This window comes from Asterias amurensis, chromosome 21 (assembly GCF_032118995.1).
Source record: "Asterias amurensis chromosome 21, ASM3211899v1".
Taxonomy (NCBI): Eukaryota; Metazoa; Echinodermata; class Asteroidea; order Forcipulatida; family Asteriidae; genus Asterias; species Asterias amurensis.
This window is the reverse complement of record NC_092668.1, coordinates 4,692,447-4,716,105: the sequence shown is the minus strand read 5'-3', so window position 1 is coordinate 4,716,105 and position 23,659 is coordinate 4,692,447. Positions and strand designations below refer to the sequence as shown.

The window sequence follows — 23,659 nt, the reverse complement described above, 5'->3', positions numbered from 1 at the left end:
AGTTTTCTCGAAATAAACAAAGATGGTTCAATGGTTTAGTGTAATATGCTTCATCTGAGCTTTCAGACACAAAGTTGACAGATGCTACTTGGAGCAATAAAACGCACCGGTGGCTCGAGATCACCCCCCCCCCCCCCGAGGGCTAGCTCTGTCCCTTCGTATTTACTTTGTACAAACTTCTTCAAGTAGCGCCCTCTTTCGAATCCTCCTCCTACAGTTATTAGTTTCCCATAATATGGGGGATAGAATTTCCGGCGGACAGAATTCCCTGGGACCTAGCTCGGCACCGCATAATCCGGTGGTGGTTCTAAACCCGCTCTATAGTCATAATGTTGTTTGTTCAACCCCAAATCTTAAAAAATTTACTATAGTCATTTTCAAAGTAAACTATTGGTTGTCTTTATATAAATATGCATATTATTATACATTATCTCAATCATCTGATTTTAGCCGGCTACTCGCTATATTTTCCGTGTTATGCGCCTGTAAGCTTTGTAATTATTATTCTTTGTCTCATGCAATGCATGTCTGGAGGATTCACTTCCTACAAGCTCTGCTTCAAAAATGGATAATTTTGCAGCGTATGACTTGTTTTTGTTTAGTTTTTTTACTGTAGTTATGTTCTCTAAACTGATCGCGCTTGAGTGAATGTCTTCGATTTTTGTTTATACTGTGTCGAACAAAAAATTTAATTATTATTCACGTGATTGACAGCACCACAATAAAAACAATGACTCAATTAATTCAATACAGTGTGTTCGACACTTTCACAATTTGTATTGTTTGCTTAGCTTTGAAAAGACAGAGCGTATCTAGGTACAGAATTATTATTGTCCACCATGCGCCGAAAGTAGGCTCACGATTCCAAATAAAAACCGCCGTGTACAATGCCATAATCAAACGAGACGGGTGTGACACTACTTCGAGCGAGGTGAAAGGATTCCCAACACACTTTATAGTATAGAAAGCTGCTACTTGATCGAAGCCAAGTACGTTTTTATTGGCATTAACTTTAAAGACAAATATTATTATCTTAAAACAATAATTATGATGTGAAAGCAAATCATGTTTTATGGACATAAAATTATTCTGGCACTAATAATGTCTTTTCCTTTATAAAAAAAAATGTGTAATGTTCATAATATTGTATAAACATTATTTTTATAATGTTTATTGTAAAACTGTATTATAATTCAGCCTGCCGGCTGCGACTAGCAGATTTTTTGCAGATCGATACTTTAAAAAAAATTATCGATCCAATTTCGATTTCAAGTTTTGTTATTCGTCCCCTTTTTGAAATTTTCAAGACACATACTAAGCGTGCAGTTGGCTCACTTGCAATAATATTTAATTGAAGTGCACCAAACTAAATCAATAGTTGCGTCGTTGCAGGGGTTTCATGGGTCATTTTGTGTTAGAAAGACTCACATTGTGAATGGTTCATTAATTGACAAGAAAACATTTAATTTTATGATAATTTTATTTCAAAAAAAGGACGAGTTGTTGCAAGAAAGTAAACAAATGAAAATAGTACCAAAAAGGTAAGAATTACTCAAAATATAAAAGTACAAAATACTACGGCATTAAATTCAAATGGCACACAAAAAATGTATTACTCGCGACTAATTTATTTTAGCTTGTCCTTTTGTATACGTCGATGCGCGATGTTTGTTGTTTTGTTTGTTGGTCCAGTTTTATTTATCTTCTTTATTTGGATTGAAATGTACGTACAAACAAAATCGAGTATAAACAATTTTCGTTCGGATGAACAATATCTTCGTTCAATCGAAGCTTTTTTCGTTTGAACGAATATTTTTGTTTCGTTTGAACGAACATCTTTCCCCGATGTTATTTTCTCTTACGTCTGTCCCTTTAAAAGCTTGGAAGAAAGATTCCCCATCGAGCAAACAAACATAATTTTTATTACAGACTTTTACAAAGATATTCATTTTGGTTTTGACCTTAATACACATTTCTTCACAATTCTTCGTGGAACGGAGATCTCTTGACTACAGGCAGTTTTTTATGCGTTTCCATGTAGCCGAAAAATGCGACGGATTTCTCGTTGACGTCACGATCGCGTTTGACGTAGGCGCTGAACGCTGATACGCAGTTGAGGATCACGTGGTCTGCTTGGTTGAGGATGTATAGATCCATCTGGTCGAGATCCGGACCCCACGCGACGATCTTGATCTAAGGTGGCAACAAAATAAAACAAGATATAAATTATTTCAACTGGATGTTGTATCATAAAAAGGGTGGTATTATGCGTTTGTCTCAGATTAAACTCTGGTATGGTTTTAATATTAGCCATTGTGTGGTAGCCAGACTGCCTTGCTTCTTCACATGGACCAATTTCGTAGAGCTGCTTAAGCACACAAATTATTGCTAAGCAAAACAAAATGTTGCTTACCAGAATAAGGTTGCCAGTGAAACTGCTATGTCACATGTACCATTTGTTACTGGTGTCCTGCTAATTTCTGCTAAGCATGAAATTTAGAAGCAGTGTTTTCTGATAACAAGCAGCTGTGTGAAATAATTGGGCCCTGTTTGCCAGGGCAACTGTTAACGCAGTCACAGTGATGGGATGTGTTGCCAGCCGTTTGGAGCAGCACACCCACAGGCCGGACTTGCAATCAAGCCCATCCAGAACAAGTTTATAGAGTGTAATAATTGCCCCAAACTAGTGAAATACTTTACTTGAAACATTTCATAGTCTTTGATAAATTTAAAACAACACAATGCCGTTGAAAACGAAGTTTGTAAAAACTATCTTACATCCGGGAATGCTGCCTGTAGTTCTTCCTCCATGGCCACGTGATCAGTAGCCACAAAGATGGTCTTGGGCAATTCTCTGTCTGTCTCCTCAGCAAGATAGATCTGAGATCTGATGTCTGAGATGACCTCCTCCTCGGAATGGATGCACATCTCCTTGGTTACGGAATCATCCTCCTCTCTGGTGCACTGGCGTGAGCTGAGGAGATGAGGGTAGTCCTTGGCAAGCTCACAAGTACGGCTCTGATTTTGGAAGAAAATAGATAATCCATTAAGACAAACCCCGTAGACTGAATCGTGGCAATAGCTTTTCTTAGTGATCATGTAAGAACCGAGTTGGTTGGACAGAGGTATTTGGCATGCTTCTTCTCGACTTGGAAACATCTTTCGATGTACTTACTCATAATGGGTAAATTTAATTAGTAAATATCAACTCCTCGGGTTCCTATGTAGTTTACATAGTCATTGTATTTTTGTGTCTGTTATTGTCCATTATTGTGGAGTTTTTTCTGGCAAAAAAAAATACAAGAAACAAACAAAACTTCCTTACCCAATCAGCACCATTTCTAAGATGCAGACCCCAGTAAGGTCTTTGGAGGCTTTTCTCAATGAAGAGATCTGCCGGCTCACTGATGATGCTCGTGAACTTGAGATAATGTTGAAGCCCCTCGGTCTTGGGACTGATTGGGGTGTAGGTAGGTGCTGTCATCAGAACGAGGACTGGGTGCTCAGAGGCAGGGAATCTAGAGCAACACGGAAACAAAATTACCCAAAATAATATTCACTCAAAAAAGCTGTTAAGGCATCGCAGAAAATTGACATCAATTATTATGGCACTGAGAGTTTTCAAAGTTGTTTCCCAGTGCAACATGTGTGCGACATTGGACGTATTTTACTGTCATTTAAAGATCAATCTGTGTTTTATAAAGCTCTTTCTAAATGATAGTTTTCCTGCCCCCGATTTCACGAAGCGCTGCGACGCGTCGCAAGTGCAAGTTGTGACCGGTTACACGTCGTAAGTTGCGAACTCGTCGCAGCCGCGACGTGTCTAATAGGTCTGCGACGCATCGCAAACCCTACGATGCGTCGCTACTTGCGATGGGTTTCGTGAAATCGGGGGCAGAATATTGTTTTGTAAAACTTAATTACTGATTAGACAAACTCCTTCGCGTAGTTTTGTAACTCTTGACCACTTTTCTGCTCGTAACTTGTCTGTCTTTCTTATGTTACTCAGCACTTTTGGGTACATTTTGAAGCAATACTGCACACTACAATTATTTTTCTCAGTTTGCTGCGGGAAAAAGTATAAGTACGGGTGCCTTACTCTTTTTTCCATTCGTTAGCAGTGTCTGTCGAATCTATGTTGTAATGTAAGCTTGTGGATTCTGTTCTCCAAACTGTGCTCTCGTCAAAGATGATACCCTGGTCCTCCCAGAATGTACGGAATGGGTTTCCGTCCTGTCAAAAGAAATAAAATTACTAATAAAATATAAACTATAACTTGATTTTACACGTTTGGGTAATTACTCATAACAAAATATATTAACTTAAAAACTGACTTGGTAACGAGCATTGGAGAGCTATTGATAGTATAAAATATTGTGGGAAACGACTCCCTCTAGAGTAACGTAGGTTTTGAGAAAGAGGTACCTTCTCACTAAAATAATAAAAGACTGCTAGCTAGAAGTCTTTATTCCTATCTGAAAGCACACATGGTCCAACAAAAGAGTTTTCACAAATGTTCACAATTTAATAAAATTTATCCTGCCTTTATGTCAAAGATACAAGAGTGGTGGCACAAATACCTTTTTTAATGTTTCATACAGTATTATAAACAAAGCCTTGATTTTTGCACACTATTTTTTTTAAAGAAATTGCTTCAAATATAAATTATTTCATTTTCGTCGGACACCTAATGCTTATTGTTTTCATTTATATGCTGGCTTAGTGCGTTTTTATAAAGTACTTTCCTAGTTTTCAAAAGTTCTTTTTTTTCCTGAATGATCTACGTTCCTTACCCTTGTGCATTTGCCGTCATTGTTATCTGCCAGTCCGCTCGAGCAGTAAGCGAATCTGTTGCCTTCCTTCCAATAAAGTGGCGCCAATTCTGTCATGAAAGTTTCCATGGTGATCACGTTGGGGTAATATTTCTTGATTTCCTCCATCTCAAAATATTCGTCGAATGCGACATAGGCCTAGACATAAAAATAATAAACAAGAAATATTACCATCGGTGAACGATTTCGGCCTGCATAGCAAACAATTTAGGATCAACTGTTTTTGTGCACACTGTGGGGAATGCCAAATTGAGATTACATTATAGCAACTGATACACTTTGTCCAGCAATTTGCTGTGCTATACACATAAATAGTTCAGTGACCATGGACTTTCTTCATTGTTGTTTTGTTTTGTTCTGTTTTGTTTTGTTCTGAATTGTTCACGGTCTCGACCTTCCAAAACAAACGATTCTATCCACTCAAACGTTTCACAAATTACTTGTTCTTTTTTACATCTTGATTTCGTTCCAGTTTTTCTCTTGTCTTGGCTTGTCCATTAATATTAAACTTTTTTATTACAATTATTATGCTTAATTGTGTGGACTCAGCAGTTTTTTGTGTGTGGACACACTTATTATTATCTTATGATTTGGCCACATAATGTAGATAGGGGAGATGGCCTACCCGGATCGTAATGATTTAACTCATTGTGAAAACTAAATATATTTTTGCCAAACTTATCCGATGATTTTTTTTTTTATCATAGGCCAAGTAAAAAAAAGAAACATGTTAAGTGCCTTCGTCCGCCCCCTTTTAAGAGGCCGCTTCCTTTTTTATGATTTATTATTGTTATGATTTTTTTTTAATGGAAAAAAAGGAATACATTTTAATGATCCCAGCAAAAAAAAAATAGTTTAAAAGTAGCCCAGCCGTTTATCTTAAAAAATGTGTCGGGCAGCCATTTTAGAAAAAGGCCGTTTATCTTCCTTTTTCAAAAGTATTATGTTATTTTTTATGTTATCAATGTCTCGTCCAACATAGTTCATTTTATGTATTGTGAACAGTAGAAACAAAACAATGGGTGTTTGAAATTCATTAAGAATGGCGGCTATATCTTGAAAAAAAAAAAACGAGGAAAAAAACCTCCTCCTTCATTTTTTTTTTTTAGAAACCAGGACGCTAAACATGTTTCTTTTTTTACTCGGCCTAAGTGGCTTCATATCTTACATTTTTCGGTTTTTCCTGAAGGGCGCTTGGGTATGAAATAAACGGAGGGGCGACTAAGATTCTGTCAACCTTGGATGCAAAAAGCAACGCTCCCATGAACTGTTCCACCTGGTTACCAAATCGACCTGTATAAAAGGATGATAATGACAAGTTTGGCTCTTTGAAGAAAAATTACAACAGAGCTTGAATTTCATACAGAGCTGCTTAAGCAAAAAAAAATATTGCTTAACATTTTTCTGCTGAGCAGATAATAATATGAGCGGGATACCAGTCTGAATTTGTACACGTGACATGGTACTTTGACTGTTAACCTTATTCCAGTATAAGCACGATTTTGTTGTGCGTATAGCTACTTTTTTTCGTGCTTAGCAGCTCTATGAAATTGGGCCCTGATAAGCTAATGATTCGCGATGGGCAGCTCATCCAAACTTTTGATAATGGTTTATAAACCTGGTGGAACAGTTCCTGAATGAGTTTGCAGTGTTTCAGACTAACTGTGTCGTCAGCAGTGGGAGTTGAATATTCATATCTCGTTGATGAATATTCAAATCTCCTGCATAAATTACAGTAAATAAATCCTTACATTTCTATCCATATGGATAGGCACTTGAACTCCAAAATGGTCGTGGCGGTCTTTCCGACCACATGGGTACATGATAAAAGGTGGTGCGACCAGAATTCGACCCACAGCTTTTGCAAATTGAACGGCACCCAGGAACTGTTCCACCTGGCCTGTAAACCGACCTATACATTATGACAAAAATATTAATTTAAAATCAAAACTACAGTAATCCTCTATAATGTATTTCTTGGCCTTTATACAGCAAGTTGTAATAATTGCCATTCCGCAATCAAAATTTTGTTTCAAAACTTATTTAAAACACAGGTCAACATAAAAAAGGGACTTGTTTCTGTTATCTTCCAAACAAGTGAACTCGGCAAAGCTGAAACAAGAGGAAACAAAGCTACTGCCAATATCCAATCTCTCTCATTTTTTGTTTTGCCTTTGAATAATTTAGAAGAGACAACACTTATTCTACTCGGTGGAAAAATCAGCGGTAATCATGGCTGAACCACTTGACCGATAAATAAATTAACCATTACGTTCATTACCATCAAACAAAACATCAATTTTTTTTATGTAGGCCCTATACGTTGATTGGCAAACATCACAATCATTCCCTATGATCACACACCCACTGTCAGAATGTTTAATTTTATGGACTTTTCTACATTAATCAACTGTTGTGTAACACTTTATAATTAATTAATGACTGCAACTAATTAATCATCCACCGAAAGTGCACGTTTCAATCATGGAGGTAGTGTTTCTAGAACATGGTTTTTGTTAATTCAAGAACGTAAAAGATGGACGGTTTCTGTTGATGTTTACCTGAGCATGGGCAATATAAGACGTATCCTTTAGACGCATCCCAGTCGAGAGATGCACCAGTATTCCTGCTTTCTGACATCCTCATCATCAAGACAACAACCAAAGACACCACCAAGGAAAGTCTCGCCATCTTGATCTAGAAGTAACTATTCCCCTACGAGATGATGTTAAAACGACTGCAGGAAAGGCAACACTTGTGGGCTTGGGACGGTGGGTGAAAGTTGTACCCGATTTGGAACACCCCTGTCTGGTATGTACACGTGTACAAACCTTCCCCGAAACCGCACACAGGTGAGCATGTTTAGCATAACAATACCCCGCCTTTGTTATCTTTCGGTGACTGGTGTACCCTTTGGAGGTCGGTGAGAGTGAATAATAAAAGAGCTTTTGTTTGCCTTCTGAGTCGAAAGGTTATATTTTAAGGTCAACTTATATTTAGGATAAGTCACGCCCCGATGGTTCAATTCTGAGTAAGTTTTCTCTGAGTGGACACGTGTACTTTAGCCATGGGTTCTTTTCTGTACCTTCTTATTTTGTTTCCCCTTGATGTAAAAGGGAGCTTCTATTTGACCCTGAACTGTCTGTGCACTTTCACTGATTGACAATTAATTGACATTGCCTTTTTGATCAAATTAAGATTAAATATATACAAAGCAAACTTACCTTGGAAAAAAACTCAAAAGCCAAAAATAAAATTTATAGTTTTTATTAATTATAACTAGGTGGCCTATATTTTGTACATGTTTTTAAGAGTTTTATCCTATTCGTATACTTTTCTTGTAGTTTGAATTTGTCAAATTTATATTAATAGACATAATAAAACTAATAATAAACAGAACTATATTTCTAAAAATTTAAATTAAGTAATTCATTGATCACATAGAAATTTTGAACCGGTTCTTTATTCCTCCAAGGCAGCACTCATCGCCACAGAAGGTATTTATTTGGATTTGGATAATAATATGTTTTCCAAAGGAGACAATGAAGATATCCAAAGGCGATTGGGCCTTTAATTTCACAGTGTTATTATAATATTATTATATAGGCTAACAAAAAATTAATAAAATGCTCATGTAAAAATAATATATACACTTTCGTTAGTCTATAATTTCACTGGTCAGATTGTTTAAAGTTTTGCAATTCACAACATTGATTTATTCAGTATGTTTGGAATGACAATATTTTGGCAGACATGAAAATGTTTCAACTTTTCTTTTTTCGTTACTTTCTTGAGGGCAAGATGACGAGAACATTTTGCAGTGCGCCCTCAGTTAAATTGTTATGTCCATTCCGCTACAGTCTGGTTCTGTTCCCTAAACTTAGTGCAAAGGATTGTGTTGTGGTTGGGAGACGAGACTTGTGTGCACGTTTGTATGCAGTTTACAAAAACACATGTGCTTGGTTTTTCTTTAGACCTCGCTTGTTTTGCTCGTGGTGGTGTGGTGGGACGTGTTGCAAGTTTCAACTGCTGTGCGGACCTTTTGAAGAACTGCGTGTTTTTGTGCTAACATTGACAAGCATTCCATGTAAGTTCAAGTTTTGTTGACAAAGTTTTAGTGAAAAAACTAACCTTTCCATATCCTGCCAGCACCTTTGCTCTCCATTTTATTAATAAAACTGTAAAAGAAAGTAAAATATGGCAGCATATAATGGATGGATGGGGAAAAGGCAAAAGTTGAAAAGTTTCATTTAATTTTAAATGTTATATATATTTTGTTAAATAAACTTGGGATGTGAGGGGGGGGGGGGTACTTCTAGAAACTATAAGGCTCCCCTGTGAGCCTTATTATAGGGGTCACATATTTAGGGCTTTTTTAACGCTATACGTTTTTCAAATCAGTGTTGATGAGTGAAAGTTTTGGGACCGTTAGCCAGCCAGAACTGAAGTTTCCTGTATACTGTACACCTATGAGCATTCCCCATCCTACTCTCACTTTCACCCATCAACGCTGATTTGAAAAAGGTATAGCGTTAAAAAAGCCCTAAATATGTGACCCCTAATATATAAGGCTCACAGGGGAGGCCTTACAGTTTCTAGAAGTAGGGGGGGGGGCGGGCTTGTTACCCTAGGACCCTAGTCTAGGTCAGGTGCAGTCAGGTCAGGTTGTCGCTGCTCCACATGAGCTACAACGCAACGATGTACTACTGTACATAGCTGTGGCCTGTGTTTAAAGGGACACATTGCCTTGGATCGGTCGAGTTGGTCTTTGAAAAGCGTTTGTAACCGTTTTTTATAAAATGCATATGGGTAGAAAGATGTTGTAAAAGTAGAATACAATGATCCACACAAACATGCCTCGAAATTACGTGGTTTTCCTTTTACCTTGTCGACTAACACGTCGGCCATTTATGGGGGTCAAAATTTTGACTCCCATAAATGGCTGACCGTGTTAGTTCGCACAGTAGAAGAAAAACCACGCAATTTGGAGGCAAACTTGTGTGGATCATTGTATTCTACTTTTAAAACATCTTTCCAACCATATGCATTATATAAAAAAACGGTTACAAACGCTTTTGTTTTGACCAACTCGTCCGATCCAAGGCAACGTGTTCCTTTAAACTTTTACTCTTACTCTTTACTTTAGAGTTAGACATGATGGTAAGGGTGGGTGGGTGGGATTGGGATGGGTTTCATCATGTTTCATCTATGCAGGTTCTCGACAAAGTCCACTTCTTGATGATGTATAAAAGCTAAGGAGGTGCAAGTAAAAGCAACACTAGTTGAAACTTATCTATGGGTGTGGTCAGATGACGATCAGATGTGTGAGTGACCTAAAGTAAAGACAGTAACTGATGGGAGCGATGACAACGTCTGCAGGGAGTGCGTTCCATAGTCTGACTGTGGGCATAAAAGAGAACTTGTAGATCTTTTTAGTTAGTCATAATAACAAATTGATGTTATCTTTCATGAGGCAAAATCTTTTTATTTGACTGTTATTTGAATTAGTGCCCGGTCATGGAAAAACAACAACATATAATGTGATAAATTTTCTGTTTTGAAACCAACCAAATATTGTTTCTTTTTTTTCTTGAAGATACAGAACAATGGAGATGGATGAAGAAGACCAAATTCCTCAATCACATCGAGACATCATTACAGAATGTGATAAAGAGATTATAACAATTAAACAAGAGCCTCAAGATAATAATTTCTGCATCTCAGATCCCAAACAGTGCACCACACTAGATGTTGCGCCAACTCTCACAGATCCACAGTCGTCAGTGTGTCAAATAGACAGTAAAGGAGATGTTTTTACTGACATTAGTGTCGATATTAACCAAGCCCTGTCAAGCTGTGTCAGTGAATCACAAAACTCTCCCGATACTGTGACAACTACGTGTAAACAAGAGGACCATGTAATAGCTGTTGAAAACATGATGCAAATTCAAGAAACGGATGAAAACATCAACAGCTCCTTATCTTCTTCTTCTTCATCTTCGTCATCATCTGACGATGAAAGTGATACTGAAGAGGACTCGAGCTCCACAGACTCAAGTAGTGATTCTTCAAGTTCTGACGATGATGACAGGCACCCTCGCTATAGAGGCGTCATTGACAGGTAAAAAAAAAAAAATCAAGAAAAAATCAAGGTCAGAGTGTTGGTCTTTCAAAGCAGAATATGCTTTCCGGTTTTGAGGTAAATTTTTACAGTAAGGTAATGAAGTATTCACGTTTTAGCGCTTTGCTCGGCTCAAGGGCACATTCTCATGACAGGGTACGAACCCACTCTTTGTCAACCCACACTCTGCTGCTGATAGCACCAGGGCTCGGGTTGAGTGAACTACATGTAGACTGCTCAGCCACAACCCTGACAAAAGGCCATTCATAACAAAAACTCTGTGATTCAACAGTCTCCTTTTTTTGTTTCTTGATAGCGATGAAGAACATCCAGGTCGTCTCTCGCCGCCTTCCATCTACCTTCAAGGAGGTTCTCATCAAGGTAAGTTCACAGCTTCACCGAGTCTTTCTTTCAATGATGAACATTTATGTAAAAGGTTTCTCAAGAATTTGAAAAGAATTTCTTTTAATAATTTCTTTTAAAATTTTGCAGGGGTTTCTCTTACAGCTACTCGAGCACAACTGTTTTTATCTGGAATGTGTTATACTTGATCATGTGTTTGTTTATCATTATAAGTCAGAATTTTGGAATTTTTAAGTTTAGCAAATTTATTTTATTTTTTTCCCATTGGAGGATTTACCCAAGGTGGAGCTGGTTGACGTTGTTCTAGATTCCAATGAAGAGATAAAAAGAATTGGCGAAGTTTCAAGCGTCATTGGTCAACTTGGTGAGAATATTATACAATGAACTGGTAGTGAGGTCACTGATGCATGTCTATCTAACGAGAGACTGTGAGCGACCCTAATAGGTCCCTCTCGTTGGTCACTCACAGGCCCGAAGGAAGAAATAGATGTGCACTAGAGACCAAATAATGGGTGCGTTCGATTAGCTTCCCTGGGTCGATCCCGGTCTCCCCCGGGTGTTCGAAATAGCTTTGACGTCGTTCCCAGGGGCTCACCCCGGGTCAGCCCCCGGTGCCCTGCTTGTGAAGTGGGTCACTTGGGGGTGACCCGAGAGGTGCATGACGTCACCACGAAAGGGTGAGTGTGATCGTTTGATAAGCTCTTTTCATGATCTCAACCGAGTGAGCACCGCAGGGTGGACCCAGGGAAGCTAATCAAACACACCCAATACCAGTCTGTATGCAAAGTTAGAAGAGAAACTTTTCAGGGTTTTACTAATCTGTTTTTACATTGAACAAATTGCCTAAGAGCAATTTAATCAAAAGTTATTTAAACAATTAAAAGAACCCTTTTAGTTTCCCCAGATTCATTTTTTAAGTTGCTGTGCACTGTTCACATCATGAGAGGGTGCTGTGACCAGCAATTTTGTTCGAGACTTTACCCGCATGGGGAACTATTGCCCTCAAACAACGCGCGCCCAGGTGTCCTGCAGAATGTGTAGTTCATGGTGGCGCAAATCTAAAGCACTAGCCTATTTAGTTAACCCCACTTGACTGTGTTTTAGCCAACTAGAATACAGAACTAGTAAGAGGGTTGTTATAATATCCATTTGTACAAGTATTGTCTGCTTCAAGCCGATGGTTAAAGCTAAGACTCCGAGGTGATCCTCAGCACATTCTATTTTCCCAACTGACTGAGCACTGCGTTGAGCACTTATGGGAGTTAGATAGTTCAAGGCTTGACTGAATCTCTTTACACATCCACATATAAAGGCACTGGACACCTAATTGTCAAAGACCAGTCTTCTCACTTGGTGTATCTCAACATATGCATAAAAATAACAAACCTGTGAAAAATTGAGCTCACCTGGACCTTGAAGTTAAGAGATAATAATGAAAGAAAAAAAACTCTTGTTGCACGAAGTTGTGTGCTTTCAGATGCTTGAATTTGATATCGCAGCTGAGGTCTCGAATTCACTTCAAACCTTTCAGTGAGAAATTACCTCTTTCTCAAAAACTACAGGTACATTTCTTCGAAGGAGTGGTTTTCCACAATGTTTTATGCTATCAACAGCTCATTACCTCATTAAAGGAGCAACGTTGCCTTGGATCGGTCGAGTTAGTCTTTGAAAAGCGCTTGATAACCTGTTTTTATAAAATGCATGGGTAGAAAGATGTTGTAAAAGTAGAATACAATGATCCACACAAACATGGCCTCGAAATTGCGTGGTTTTCTTTTTACCTCGTCGACAGTAACACATCAGGGCCATTTATGGGGGTCAAAATTTTGACTCCCATAAATGGTCCGACCATGTTAGTTCGCACAGTAGAAGGAAAACCAGGCAAGTTCGAGCAAACTTGTGTGGATCATTGTATTCTACTTTTAAAAACATCTTTCCAACCATATGCATTTTATAAAAAACGGTTACAAACGCTTTTGTCTTGACCAACTCGTGTGATCCAAGGCAACGTGTTCCTTTAAGTAATTTTCTATGCTAACAATTATTTTTGGTAATTACTTGTACCAATAGTGTCCAGTGCCTTTAAATGAATCCAACATAATTTCTGTAATATTACTTTTCCGGTCTAACACTCTCCAAGTGTTGTTTTCAGGATACTTAATACTTGTGTTATACTTTTTGTCCCAGTTGTAATTCAATCAGATCACAATACGACTGCCATCGATGCAGACACGGTTCTGTTCAGAGAAGACAGACAGGCCATCGGAGTGGTAAGCAACCTTGAACCAATTCCAAAACCAATATGGTGGTCTTTTTTTCAATATGAACATTGTCTCGCAAGAATGATGTTCAATTGTCTGAGTTTTAGTATCACAAATATCTTTCAATATGAGTATCACCCCTTCTTAAGACAGTTTAGATGATAAAAACATGTTCTCATTTTGATTCTTATCTCTTTTTAGTCTGATCCTGGTTTTTGTAAATAAAGTTCTGGGGTGGATTTCACAAAGAGTTAGGACTAGTCTTATCTCGAGTTAGGACGAGTTACGAGTCCTAACTTAGGACTAGCTGTACGTTTTTGATATCTCTTAGGCTAGTCCTAACTCTTTTATGAAATCGACCCCAGGTCCATCAAAAATTCTGAGTTACAGTCCTGCATTCTTGTGCACTGTTTCCTAAAAGTTGAACCCAGGGCCCAATTTCATATAGCTTCTTAGCAAAAAATATTGCTTGACACAAATTAGCAGGATACCACCAGTCATAGATTGTACATGGTTGGATAGTACCCTTATTCTAGTAAGCATAGTTTTGTTCTGCTTAGCGGCTTCTTGTGCTTGTAGGCAGCTCTATGAAATCAGGCCTGTGGTGTTCAGGTCTTGATTCTGGTCCAGTAAAGATTCTGGTCCACTAAAGATTCCTGCGTTCTGGCCGGTTTTCTCCCCAAATTTGAGCACAGGGTCCCCAAATTTTAACACAGGGCCCAATTTCATAGAGCTGCTTAGCAGAAATGAGCAGGATACCACCAGTCATAAATTGTACATGTGACATGGTTGGCTGGTAACCTTATTTTGTTATGCTTAGCTGGGTTTTTTTGTGCTCAAGACTGGACTGTTTTCCTAAATTTGTAATCACTCTTGTCTTATTTCCCTGTAGGTTTTTGAAGTGTTTGGCCCAGTGCCATGTCCGCTCTACACTGTAAGATTCAACAGTCCGAGTGAAATCGTCAATCTTAAGATCGAGCTGAAGATGCCCGTCTTCTTTGCTCCTGGGGTTCAAGACATCACCTCTTACGTCTTCACGCAGAAACTCAAACAGTGCGTATTTATAAAATGAGGCAGCTTACCTGTTGGGAGGCATAACCCATGCATCTTATTTCTGATCAAGAAAATATTTACCTTAGCTTTAGAGTTTTGGGCTTGGGACTTGAGCTTCCGGCTGCTTGAAGCTCCTTAGATCTATCACCAATACACTTCATGTTCCTCAAACTCTGTAGGCCAGTTAGGGGGATAGGGCCTTTCCAAACATAGTGCCAAGACTCTGGAAATCACTTCCTGAAGACCTCGGACAAAATAATGCTCAACACCACTCTCTTCCAGCAGACACTTAAAACACAGTTGTTAACGCTTGCTTTCCCAACAATTTGACAATCCTTTAAGTTAAAGGAATACGTTGCCTTGGATCAGTCGAGTTGGTCTTTGAAAAGATACTGTAAAAGCAGAATACAATGATCTACACGAATATGCCTCGAAATTGCTTGGTTTTCTTTTTTTACCTCGTCGACTAACATGGTCGGCCATTTATGGGAGTAAAGTTTTACAGGAAAGTGGAACTTACAACTAGTCTGGCACCCCGTGTTCGCCCATGCGTTTCGTGTGGAACAAAGTATCTTCTATTTGCAAATTATCGTTACTCTCCCAATATACGTCTCTACCCTACAGTGAGACTAAACCTTCGATATACTTTTCACTGCTATCGATGTGTACCCTGTGTCCGAACTACATTAAAGAAACACTATTATTCATGGAACCAAATTGAACAACAGATTCGTTCAAGCAAATAATTTCTGTCTTGCATTAATTTGCATCAAATTTACATCTGCTAGGATAAAGGGATCTGATGCATCATGGGAAAATGATGAAGAGCCACCGGCGGAGTGCCTGGACTTCAGCGACGATGAAAAGGAACGAGCGATCAGAGCTAAGAAGAAAGCTGACAAACGCAAGAGGCAAAGGTAGGTCTCACCTCATGTTTGTACTCCATTGCATTTTTAGTTTGAAAACTTTCCTAACACTTCTTGGTTTCCCACTTATGGAGTTTGGCAGGGAAACATCCCTTGTCCAAAGCCCTTTTTCAAATGATGCCATGGGCATGAGTTTTATTCTAAAGTCTTTTTCATCACGTCAATTTTAGCAGGAAAGTCTTGGTCTTGGTCTCAGGTTTACTGGGCCCAGTTTCATAGAGCTGCTTAAGCACAAAATTTTGCTTAAGCAAAATAATCTTTGCTTAGTAAAATCAGATTACCGGCCAAGACCCAACCCAATTGTTATGCTAAGTAAACAACAGCTAAATACCAGTCACAAGCAATGTATGTGGCATGAAATTTTGGGCAGTAACATGTGTAAAATAAGCAAGCTTTTTTCGTGCTTAAGCACATTTTTTGCTTAAGCAGCTCTAAGAAATTGGCCCCTGGTCACGACTACAACACTACCTAGGACTAGTCCTAAGTTGGGACAATCTTTGTGAAACAAACCCTTGGGTGAACTCTAGTGCTGGGCGAAAAGTGAAATTTTGGTACTCGGTTACCACTGGCCAACTGTCCGAAATTAACCGGATATTGGAATAGTTTTTTTTGCCGATAGAGGGTGCTATTAAACAGTGTCACTTGGTTCATTCATAAAAATAACTGGATCTAATTTAAAGATGGCGATTTGCTAATTCTTTTGATCGTGATTGACTCTACGTGAAGGAAAACTTTCGTAATCTTTGAACAATTACGTCAGAAATGTCAATGTTTTAACTCTTCACGGAGGTGAGCATAATAAAATACTTAATTTATGCTGTTTTATGCTGTCTTAATAGAAGTTTCTTAAGGATTCAGACAAAACATTCCTATCAGTTGTCGCCCGACGTCCGCGGATATTCGGATATTAAAGAATATCCGGTTTCTTGGTTGTAATTACAGAACTATCCGGTTTATAAATAGGTATTCGCGCCCATTGCGGATATCGGGTTAAGAAAAAAAAGGCATTTGCGGTTATGGATAGGAAAACCTATTCGCCATTAACCGGGTATTCAAATTATTCGCCCAGGCCTAGTGAACTCCTTCTAACAAGTGCACTACCGGGTTCTTATCAGAAGAACAAAGCAATACTGGCCAAGTGTGTCACTTTAAAATCAAGACACAAGTGACCGAGACTCAAACCCACACTCAGAAATATCAGAGCTTGAGTCTAGTGTGCTGAACCCCTCAGCTACGAATCGCCATATAAATAGGTCTTATGGTTAAACAAAAACTGACAAGCTTGCCGTTAAAATTATAAGATGGTGTAAGTAAAGCACTGTGGGAACCAAGCATTATTATCATTATTATCCCATTTTAAAATGTTAGTTTGTTTTTAAAGAATGTTACTTTTATCAAGCAGTGTCCAAATTAATGACTTTTCTAGTGGCTATGGTAACAGTGGCTAGTACGGCTACAGCCAATGACTATGGCCATAGCCAAAGTCGCTTGATTCGGCTGCAACCTATCTCTGCTAAAGAAGTCAATAGGTCAATGTGTCTTGTTGATTAGGAGCCGCATGATCACTGGATTAGTTTGACCTTTTCTTGTGGCCGACGATGCCTAAAACTGTCGCATCCTAGTGTCTCAATTTGAACCTTTAAAAACCTGAGACTCTTTTCTGTCTGGAACAGTGATCATCGTCAACCCCGATGGTTAGACAAGAATGGAATCCGATCTTTCCGTATGAAACTCTGTACATTGTAATATCACCCTAGATAAATTATTACGAGTCGCAATATTTGTGCAGTGAATAAAGAGCATAAAATATTGCGATCATTTGACATTAACAAAAAGTTGACATGAACACCACCAAGTTTGTTTACGTGTACCTTTTTAAATATAATGAAGTCTTCAGAATGGCATGGCACAAACTGTTCTCCACCATTTTACTCAAGATGCTAAGAGTATCTTGTGAAATTTGCAAATTTTAAAAGAATGTACCTTTAGGCATTAACACCATCATGCCACCATCTTAAAGGGGAAATGGTAACGATACAATGGAAAAAGAATATCTTGCACGCGCAGCACAAAGCGTGAGTCAATGACGACCTTCTTTTGACCAAGGGCGTCCTTCTTAAATTACGTCCTGTGCATGAGATCTCTTCAAAACCATTCTGCTGCTCCAGCCATCTCGTCAATTTTAGCAGGGAGGTTTTTAGGGAGGTGTCAAAATAATTGTGATCACAAGTTGCAAAGCTCCCCTTGAAGTTGTTTCCAAGAACCTCCAGCTAATTTAAAACTGATGACGTGTTTTCATTTCCTATGTGTAGAGGAGATAACTCGCAGGGCGTTGCCATGTCAACGACTGAGAACCAGCCTTTAAGACATCAAGGCTCATCAAACCGGGATCCCGGTAACCATGGTAAGGTGTACTGTGGTGACTTGACCTTTTCCTTTTTCCTGACACGGCCGTAGGTCCGTAATTGATTCACAAAATGCAGGAAATTCTTGTTAAACTTGACTGCTGTGATGGATTGCCTTCAATTATGTTACTAATAGAGCAGAATGATCATGGCCTAGCGGTGACGATTTATTGAGTATCGATGACCAACTCCATTAAAGGCACTGGACACCTCTGGTAATTGTTAAACCCGTTATACACTTTCGGTAAACAGTATTGTCCAAGTCCCACACTTTGTGTATCACAACTTACATATAAAATAACAAACCTGTGAACATTTAGGCTCAATCGGTCATCGGGGTTGGGAGAAAATAACGGGAAAACCCACTCTTGTTACCGCGCGTTTCGCAGTGTCATGACATGTTTTTAAAATAAATCCGTAATTCTCGCTATCAAGAATTAATATTGTTTTGATGTTTTCTCCAAAGTAAAGCATTTCATGGAAAAATGTTTCAAGAGAACTCTTTCAACATTACCCTCTGTAAACCCTGTAAATTATTTGTAAATCTGTGTAAATCTTGTAAAACTGTTTTTTTCATTCTGAACTGAAAGTGTATAATGGCTCAAAAGACCAGTGATCTCCCGTTTGTATCCCAACATATCCACACACAAAAAATCTGTGAAAATTTAGACTTGACTGGTTGCAAGTGAATAATGAGAGGAAAAACATCCTCGTTTCACAATTGTTTGTGCTTTCAGATATCTAATAAAAGGCTTCAGGCCTGAAGTCTTTTAATATTTGAGTGCGAAATTACCTCTTTCTAAAAAACTACGTTATGCTAATGGTTGTTTTGAGTAATGGCCAATAGTGTCCAGTGCTTTTGATCAACATCATCTTTTCAAAACACATCTATTTTTTTCTTTTGTATCTTAGAATCAAACAATCACCGAAGAGGTGGATGGGGTCATGGTGGAAGGTCACGCCCACCCTTTCATCCATCAAGGGGGAGGGGTATGTCTCAGTCACCGATGAGACCCCCTCAGTTCCAGGGACCTCCACCGGGACGGATTCAAGATCCGAGGCATTACCAAGCTTCATCCTATCAGCAGGGAGTATCTCATACTCCAGATCAGTATTCAGGTAATCCCAGTGGTGGTTATCCCCACGGTGACTTTGATTATTGGAGTCAATGGCAACAGGGCGGGTTTGGGAATCCGCCGTTTGGGAACCCGACACTGCCCCAAGGACATCAACCTCCTCCTCAGCACTACGGGCGTTTTCCAGCTTCCGTACCTCCACCCCCCTTTGCACCTTACTCTTACCAACAACCTCCTCCGTCATTTCCGTACATGCAGTTTCCTCCCCCGCCCCCTCCTCCGCCCCCACCTCCACCCCCTCCTGGTCATCCAACACACAATTAGAGACAACTGTCAAACATGGCTGCTGTTGGTTGACAGTAATTACAGATATGTCTCGTACTTTTTCAATGCTGCTGTAGATACACAAATCTTTACATTTAGCGTCTCAATATAATTTCGCTTGGGTATTTTTGATTAACTCGGAGTTGGTGATAGAACAGCGTCTGTTCCTTGCTGCTGATTGGTGTAGATGATTCAAATTTATAACTGATGCCTCCCTACACGTGGCTTCAGTTTGTTGGCAATAATTTAAAGAAATGTCTTCTACTTTTACAATGCTTTGTAGATACACAAATGCCTACATTTTATTGAGTTTTGTTTCAGTGTAACATTTTTTTTATTTTATTTTTATTTAATTCGCAAGTATTTTAAAAATGGTTTTCAAGAGATTAGGGGAGCCCACCCCGCCCCTAAAAGGGAGCCTTGATTTACATAAACGTGATGTCATGTCGGTAACCCAAGCCGTCGGGGCCCCCTGGCTGTATGCCTATAGAGACGTGTGCACTGTGTGGCCTGGTACCTAGTTAGGGACCAGACTCTTTTTGCCGACGATATGTTTGAGTTCCCGACGTGACGTCGATGGTAGGGGGGCGGTAACAATCCACAAGCGGTAACAAATTACGCAAGTCAGATATGTCGGGAACAAACAAAACACATTAATATTGATGTTTAATACATACCAGAAATAAGTGACGGCAAAATTAAGTGTTTTATTTGAATTCACTGCAGCATCCCTTTAAGGGTTTTTTAAAGTTGAATTTGTTTGAATCTTGTAACAAAAAACTTAGTATATGTCATTGTATTTTGTTAGGAACGATGTTATTCCTACTTAAGTCTGATTTCCGCCTTTTTGGGGGGGTTTTGAGAGAAATCAAACAAATTGTGATTGAATAGTCTGGAAAGTCCATTGAAGACGTCACCTTGTGTACAGTAAGATCGGCTCTTGTACAAAAATATCGCTACTTTTTTTCTAAGGGCCAAATATCATTCATGCCTGTTTTGAGTTGGTGTGGAGGCTCCTGAGTTATGTGCTTAATGAAGTGTTGTGTATCATGAGTATTATAGACCTGTTGTATCGGCTACCATCGGTGAGGACAAACAATTAGAGTGTGCACTTGCCATGCACAATTAGATACTGTTTAACAATGTAAGATACTGATCCGGTGTTTAGACGGCAAAACTTGCCATCACAAGGTTGTGGGTTCGAATTCTACCAAGCTAGCTGCTGATTTCACAATGCAAGAAGAAGTTATTTCAGTTAGATACTGATCCAGTGGTTAGACTGCAAAACTTGCCATCACAAGGTTGTGGGTTCGAATCCTACCAAGCAAGCTGCGGATTTCACAATGCAAGAAGAAGTTGGTCATTTAGTTACCGAATCGCAACTTCTTGATTAGTGCAATTCATAATCATAGATGTTATACCAACGTTGTTTGAAAGAAGTTGTCTGTTGCTAGCTTTTCCTTTAAACCCCCTTGTGATAGTTTACCGACGTTCAGATTTTTAAGACGGACAAAATTGTTGTTGTGTGTACAAGAACTAGACTCAATTTGAAATTGTAGCAACTTTTTGTGCCATTTGCAATATTGTTTCATCAATTTCTGTGATGAATTTATGCATATTGTATGGATTTATGTATGCGCTGAATTTTGTTTGGGGGTATTTTATTCCAAAGCAGTGGCAATGCTGGTAGGTGTTCCTTATACTCGGTGAGGGCGCTATTTATGAGTTTGTAAAGTCTTGTGCAAGGGGTCTATTATTAAGTAACTTGTTTGTTTGGCCAATGATTGGCCAAACTAAAGCCCTGTATTGTTTACATCCGGAGCAGGTTGAATGTGGTCACTGTGTTTCCGCAGCAGGGGATCAACAGTGTGTGTAAATGTTAAATTCATTATGCTGATTTCATCAAAATTTGGGGAAAAGTCCTGACTGCAGAAGCCAGCCTAATCCAATTATTGATCCAAGTTTATTTTTAAATCATTCGTTGTTGATCAGTTAAATAATCATTTCCCCAACCTTTAGTTTTTATTCAGTTTATACAATGAAAAGTTTAATTTGCTTTGCGGTTGGCTGTACTGGATACAAACGCCCCCTTTAATAATAGGAAGTGACCTTTTTGAAGTTGTAAAAATAACCTATCGAGGAAATGGTATCCAGGGGATTTGTCTTGAGTTCCATTCTGACAGAAGAGAAATAGTGGCGGTTTCTCTGATCCCTTAAATCTCAATGATTATCCCTTTATCTTGTAGTCTCACCAGTTGTATTATACTCCGGGGTAAAATGGGTAAATCATGAAAGATATAAAACAAAAGAGAAAGACCTGTGAGTTTAGCCTGAGGAGATTTGAATCCTCTCTGAGAGACATCTCTTGGGAGATGTCTTTAAATACTTTCGCGCGACTCTTGTCTGGCCTAGCTAGCAGACTAGCATTCCAATCAATATTGCTCTGTTTTTACAACTGGCAGTTATGAAATGGTCATCACAGTCCTAAGTGAAAATGTAGCGAGGGCATGGAGGAAAAAATAAGTTGGCGTATAACAAGACTTATAAATGGCAGTGGACACTATTGGTAATTACATGTACTCAAAATAATCATTTAGCATAAAACCTTTCTTGGTGACGAGTAATGGGGAGAGATTGGTAGTATAACGCATTGTGAGAAACGGGTCCCTCTGAAGTAACTTAGTTTTCGAGAAAGAAGTAATTTTTCACGGATTTGATTTCGAGACCTCAAGTTTAGAACTTGAGGTCTCGAAATCAAGCATCAGAAATCACACAAATTCGCGTGACGGAGGGTGTTTTTTCTTTCATTATTATCTCGCAACTTCGACGACTGATTGAGCTCAAATTTTCACAGGTTTGTTATTTTATGCATATGTTGAGATACACCAACTGTGAAGACTAGTCTTTAACAATTACCAATGGTGTCCACTGTCTTTAAAGGAATACGTTGCCTTGGATCGGTCAAGATGGTCTTTGAAAAGCGTCAGTAACCGTTTGTTATAGAATGCAAAGATGTTTTAAAGTGGAATACAATGATCCACACACATTTGTCTCGAAATTGCATGGTTGCCTTTTACTTTGCGAACTGACTCGGTTAGCCATTTATGGGATTCACAAATTTGACTCGCGTAACGTGTCTGTCGACGAGGTACAAGGAAAACCACGCTTTTTTCGAGTGATACTTGTATGGATCATTCTATTCTACTTTTAAAATATCTTTCTTTTCATTTGCATTTTATAACATACGGTCACAAATGCTTTTCAAAGACCAACTCGACCGATCCAAGGCAACGTGTTCCTTTAACTTGGATCGAAAGTCATTCAATTATGCAGCATGAGCTATATTGCTTTCGCTGTTATTGCTTGCAATCTTGTCTTGACATTTTGACTTTGTGTATGTAATAAGAACATAGTGAGCTTAAGTTACTGCCTTTTATTTCAAGTGTTGTTTTTGTATCTTCCCACGCCATCATTAACAAGATTTGAGAGACTGTTAAGCTCATAGTATGGTTTATAATTTGATTCCCACAGTCGACCCCGAGCCAAAATCAACACAACATTCTACAACAACAACATCATAATATCAACAACGGCGTCAATTAGGCACAAAACAAACATGAAACAGTGGTTTCATTCTGAGACGCTGGTGGCAGTAAACACAGTTGTTCGCTATGTGTTTCTCTGTAGGACCGATTCAGAAATTGATGGAAGCACTGGTGTGTTTGGGGGGGGGGGGGGGGGGTATAGCGACGTGACAATATATAGTGACGTGCCAATATCGCCTCAAATGGGCCTCGTTTCGTTTGCAATAACAACACTCGCATTGTTGGTTTTGCTCTTTTATTCTTATAGTCGGTTATTATTTAATACTTGATCAATTTTAAATCAAACGCATTCATTGTAGTTAATTTTGTTTCTTGTTGATTTTATTTTGAAGTGTTTGTCAGTGTCATGTTCAATGTGTCTTCATTTGAATTCAAAACATTCACGACAAATTAAATAAACACAGAGAATTATTTTTATTTCAGTATCGTGTTTCAGTTGATTTTGTTTTTATTTTAAAGCTTTCAATCGAATTGTGTTACTGTTGATTTAATTTCATTTGAAGTTGTTCATTTCGAATTTGTTTTAGTTGATTTTATTTCGATTTAAACTACTATATGAACCCGTAGCTTCTAACCCTATAAAACATTGATCTGAAGAACTTTTCTTTTGGAGGCCAAATTTTCCTATGTACGTACTTTGTTTTCACTATTTATAAATATTTGTAAGTCACTGCCCGAGAAATGGTTCCTCAC

At 38.6% G+C, this 23,659-nt stretch overlaps 2 protein-coding genes across 3 annotated transcripts; one reads left to right on the top strand and one right to left on the bottom strand.

Annotated features, from left to right (window-relative positions):
• Nucleotides 1-1,780: 1,780 nt before the first annotated feature.
• Nucleotides 1,781-7,624, bottom strand: LOC139952997 (GDP-fucose protein O-fucosyltransferase 1-like). 2 transcript variants are annotated; one of them, XM_071952370.1, is made up of 7 exons: nucleotides 7,394-7,624; nucleotides 6,584-6,744; nucleotides 4,794-4,970; nucleotides 4,100-4,233; nucleotides 3,326-3,518; nucleotides 2,779-3,018; nucleotides 1,781-2,193 (listed from the first exon to the last, which is right to left on the bottom strand). In XM_071952370.1, exons 1-7 carry the CDS (start codon nucleotides 7,521-7,523, stop codon nucleotides 1,978-1,980), a joined length of 1,251 nt encoding a protein of 416 aa, XP_071808471.1. In that variant the 5' UTR covers nucleotides 7,524-7,624; the 3' UTR covers nucleotides 1,781-1,977. The 2 variants fall into 2 exon arrangements, with proteins under 2 accessions (XP_071808471.1, XP_071808472.1); XM_071952371.1 differs by lacking the exon at nucleotides 6,584-6,744 and adding an exon at nucleotides 6,001-6,125.
• Nucleotides 7,625-10,660: 3,036 nt separating this feature from the next.
• Nucleotides 10,661-23,351, top strand: LOC139952969 (uncharacterized). Its single transcript, XM_071952317.1, has 8 exons — nucleotides 10,661-10,953; nucleotides 11,270-11,334; nucleotides 11,587-11,680; nucleotides 13,504-13,586; nucleotides 14,470-14,630; nucleotides 15,419-15,547; nucleotides 17,869-17,960; nucleotides 18,874-23,351. Exons 1-8 carry the CDS (start codon nucleotides 10,791-10,793, stop codon nucleotides 19,359-19,361), a joined length of 1,275 nt encoding a protein of 424 aa, XP_071808418.1. The 5' UTR covers nucleotides 10,661-10,790; the 3' UTR covers nucleotides 19,362-23,351.
• Nucleotides 23,352-23,659: the final 308 nt, after the last annotated feature.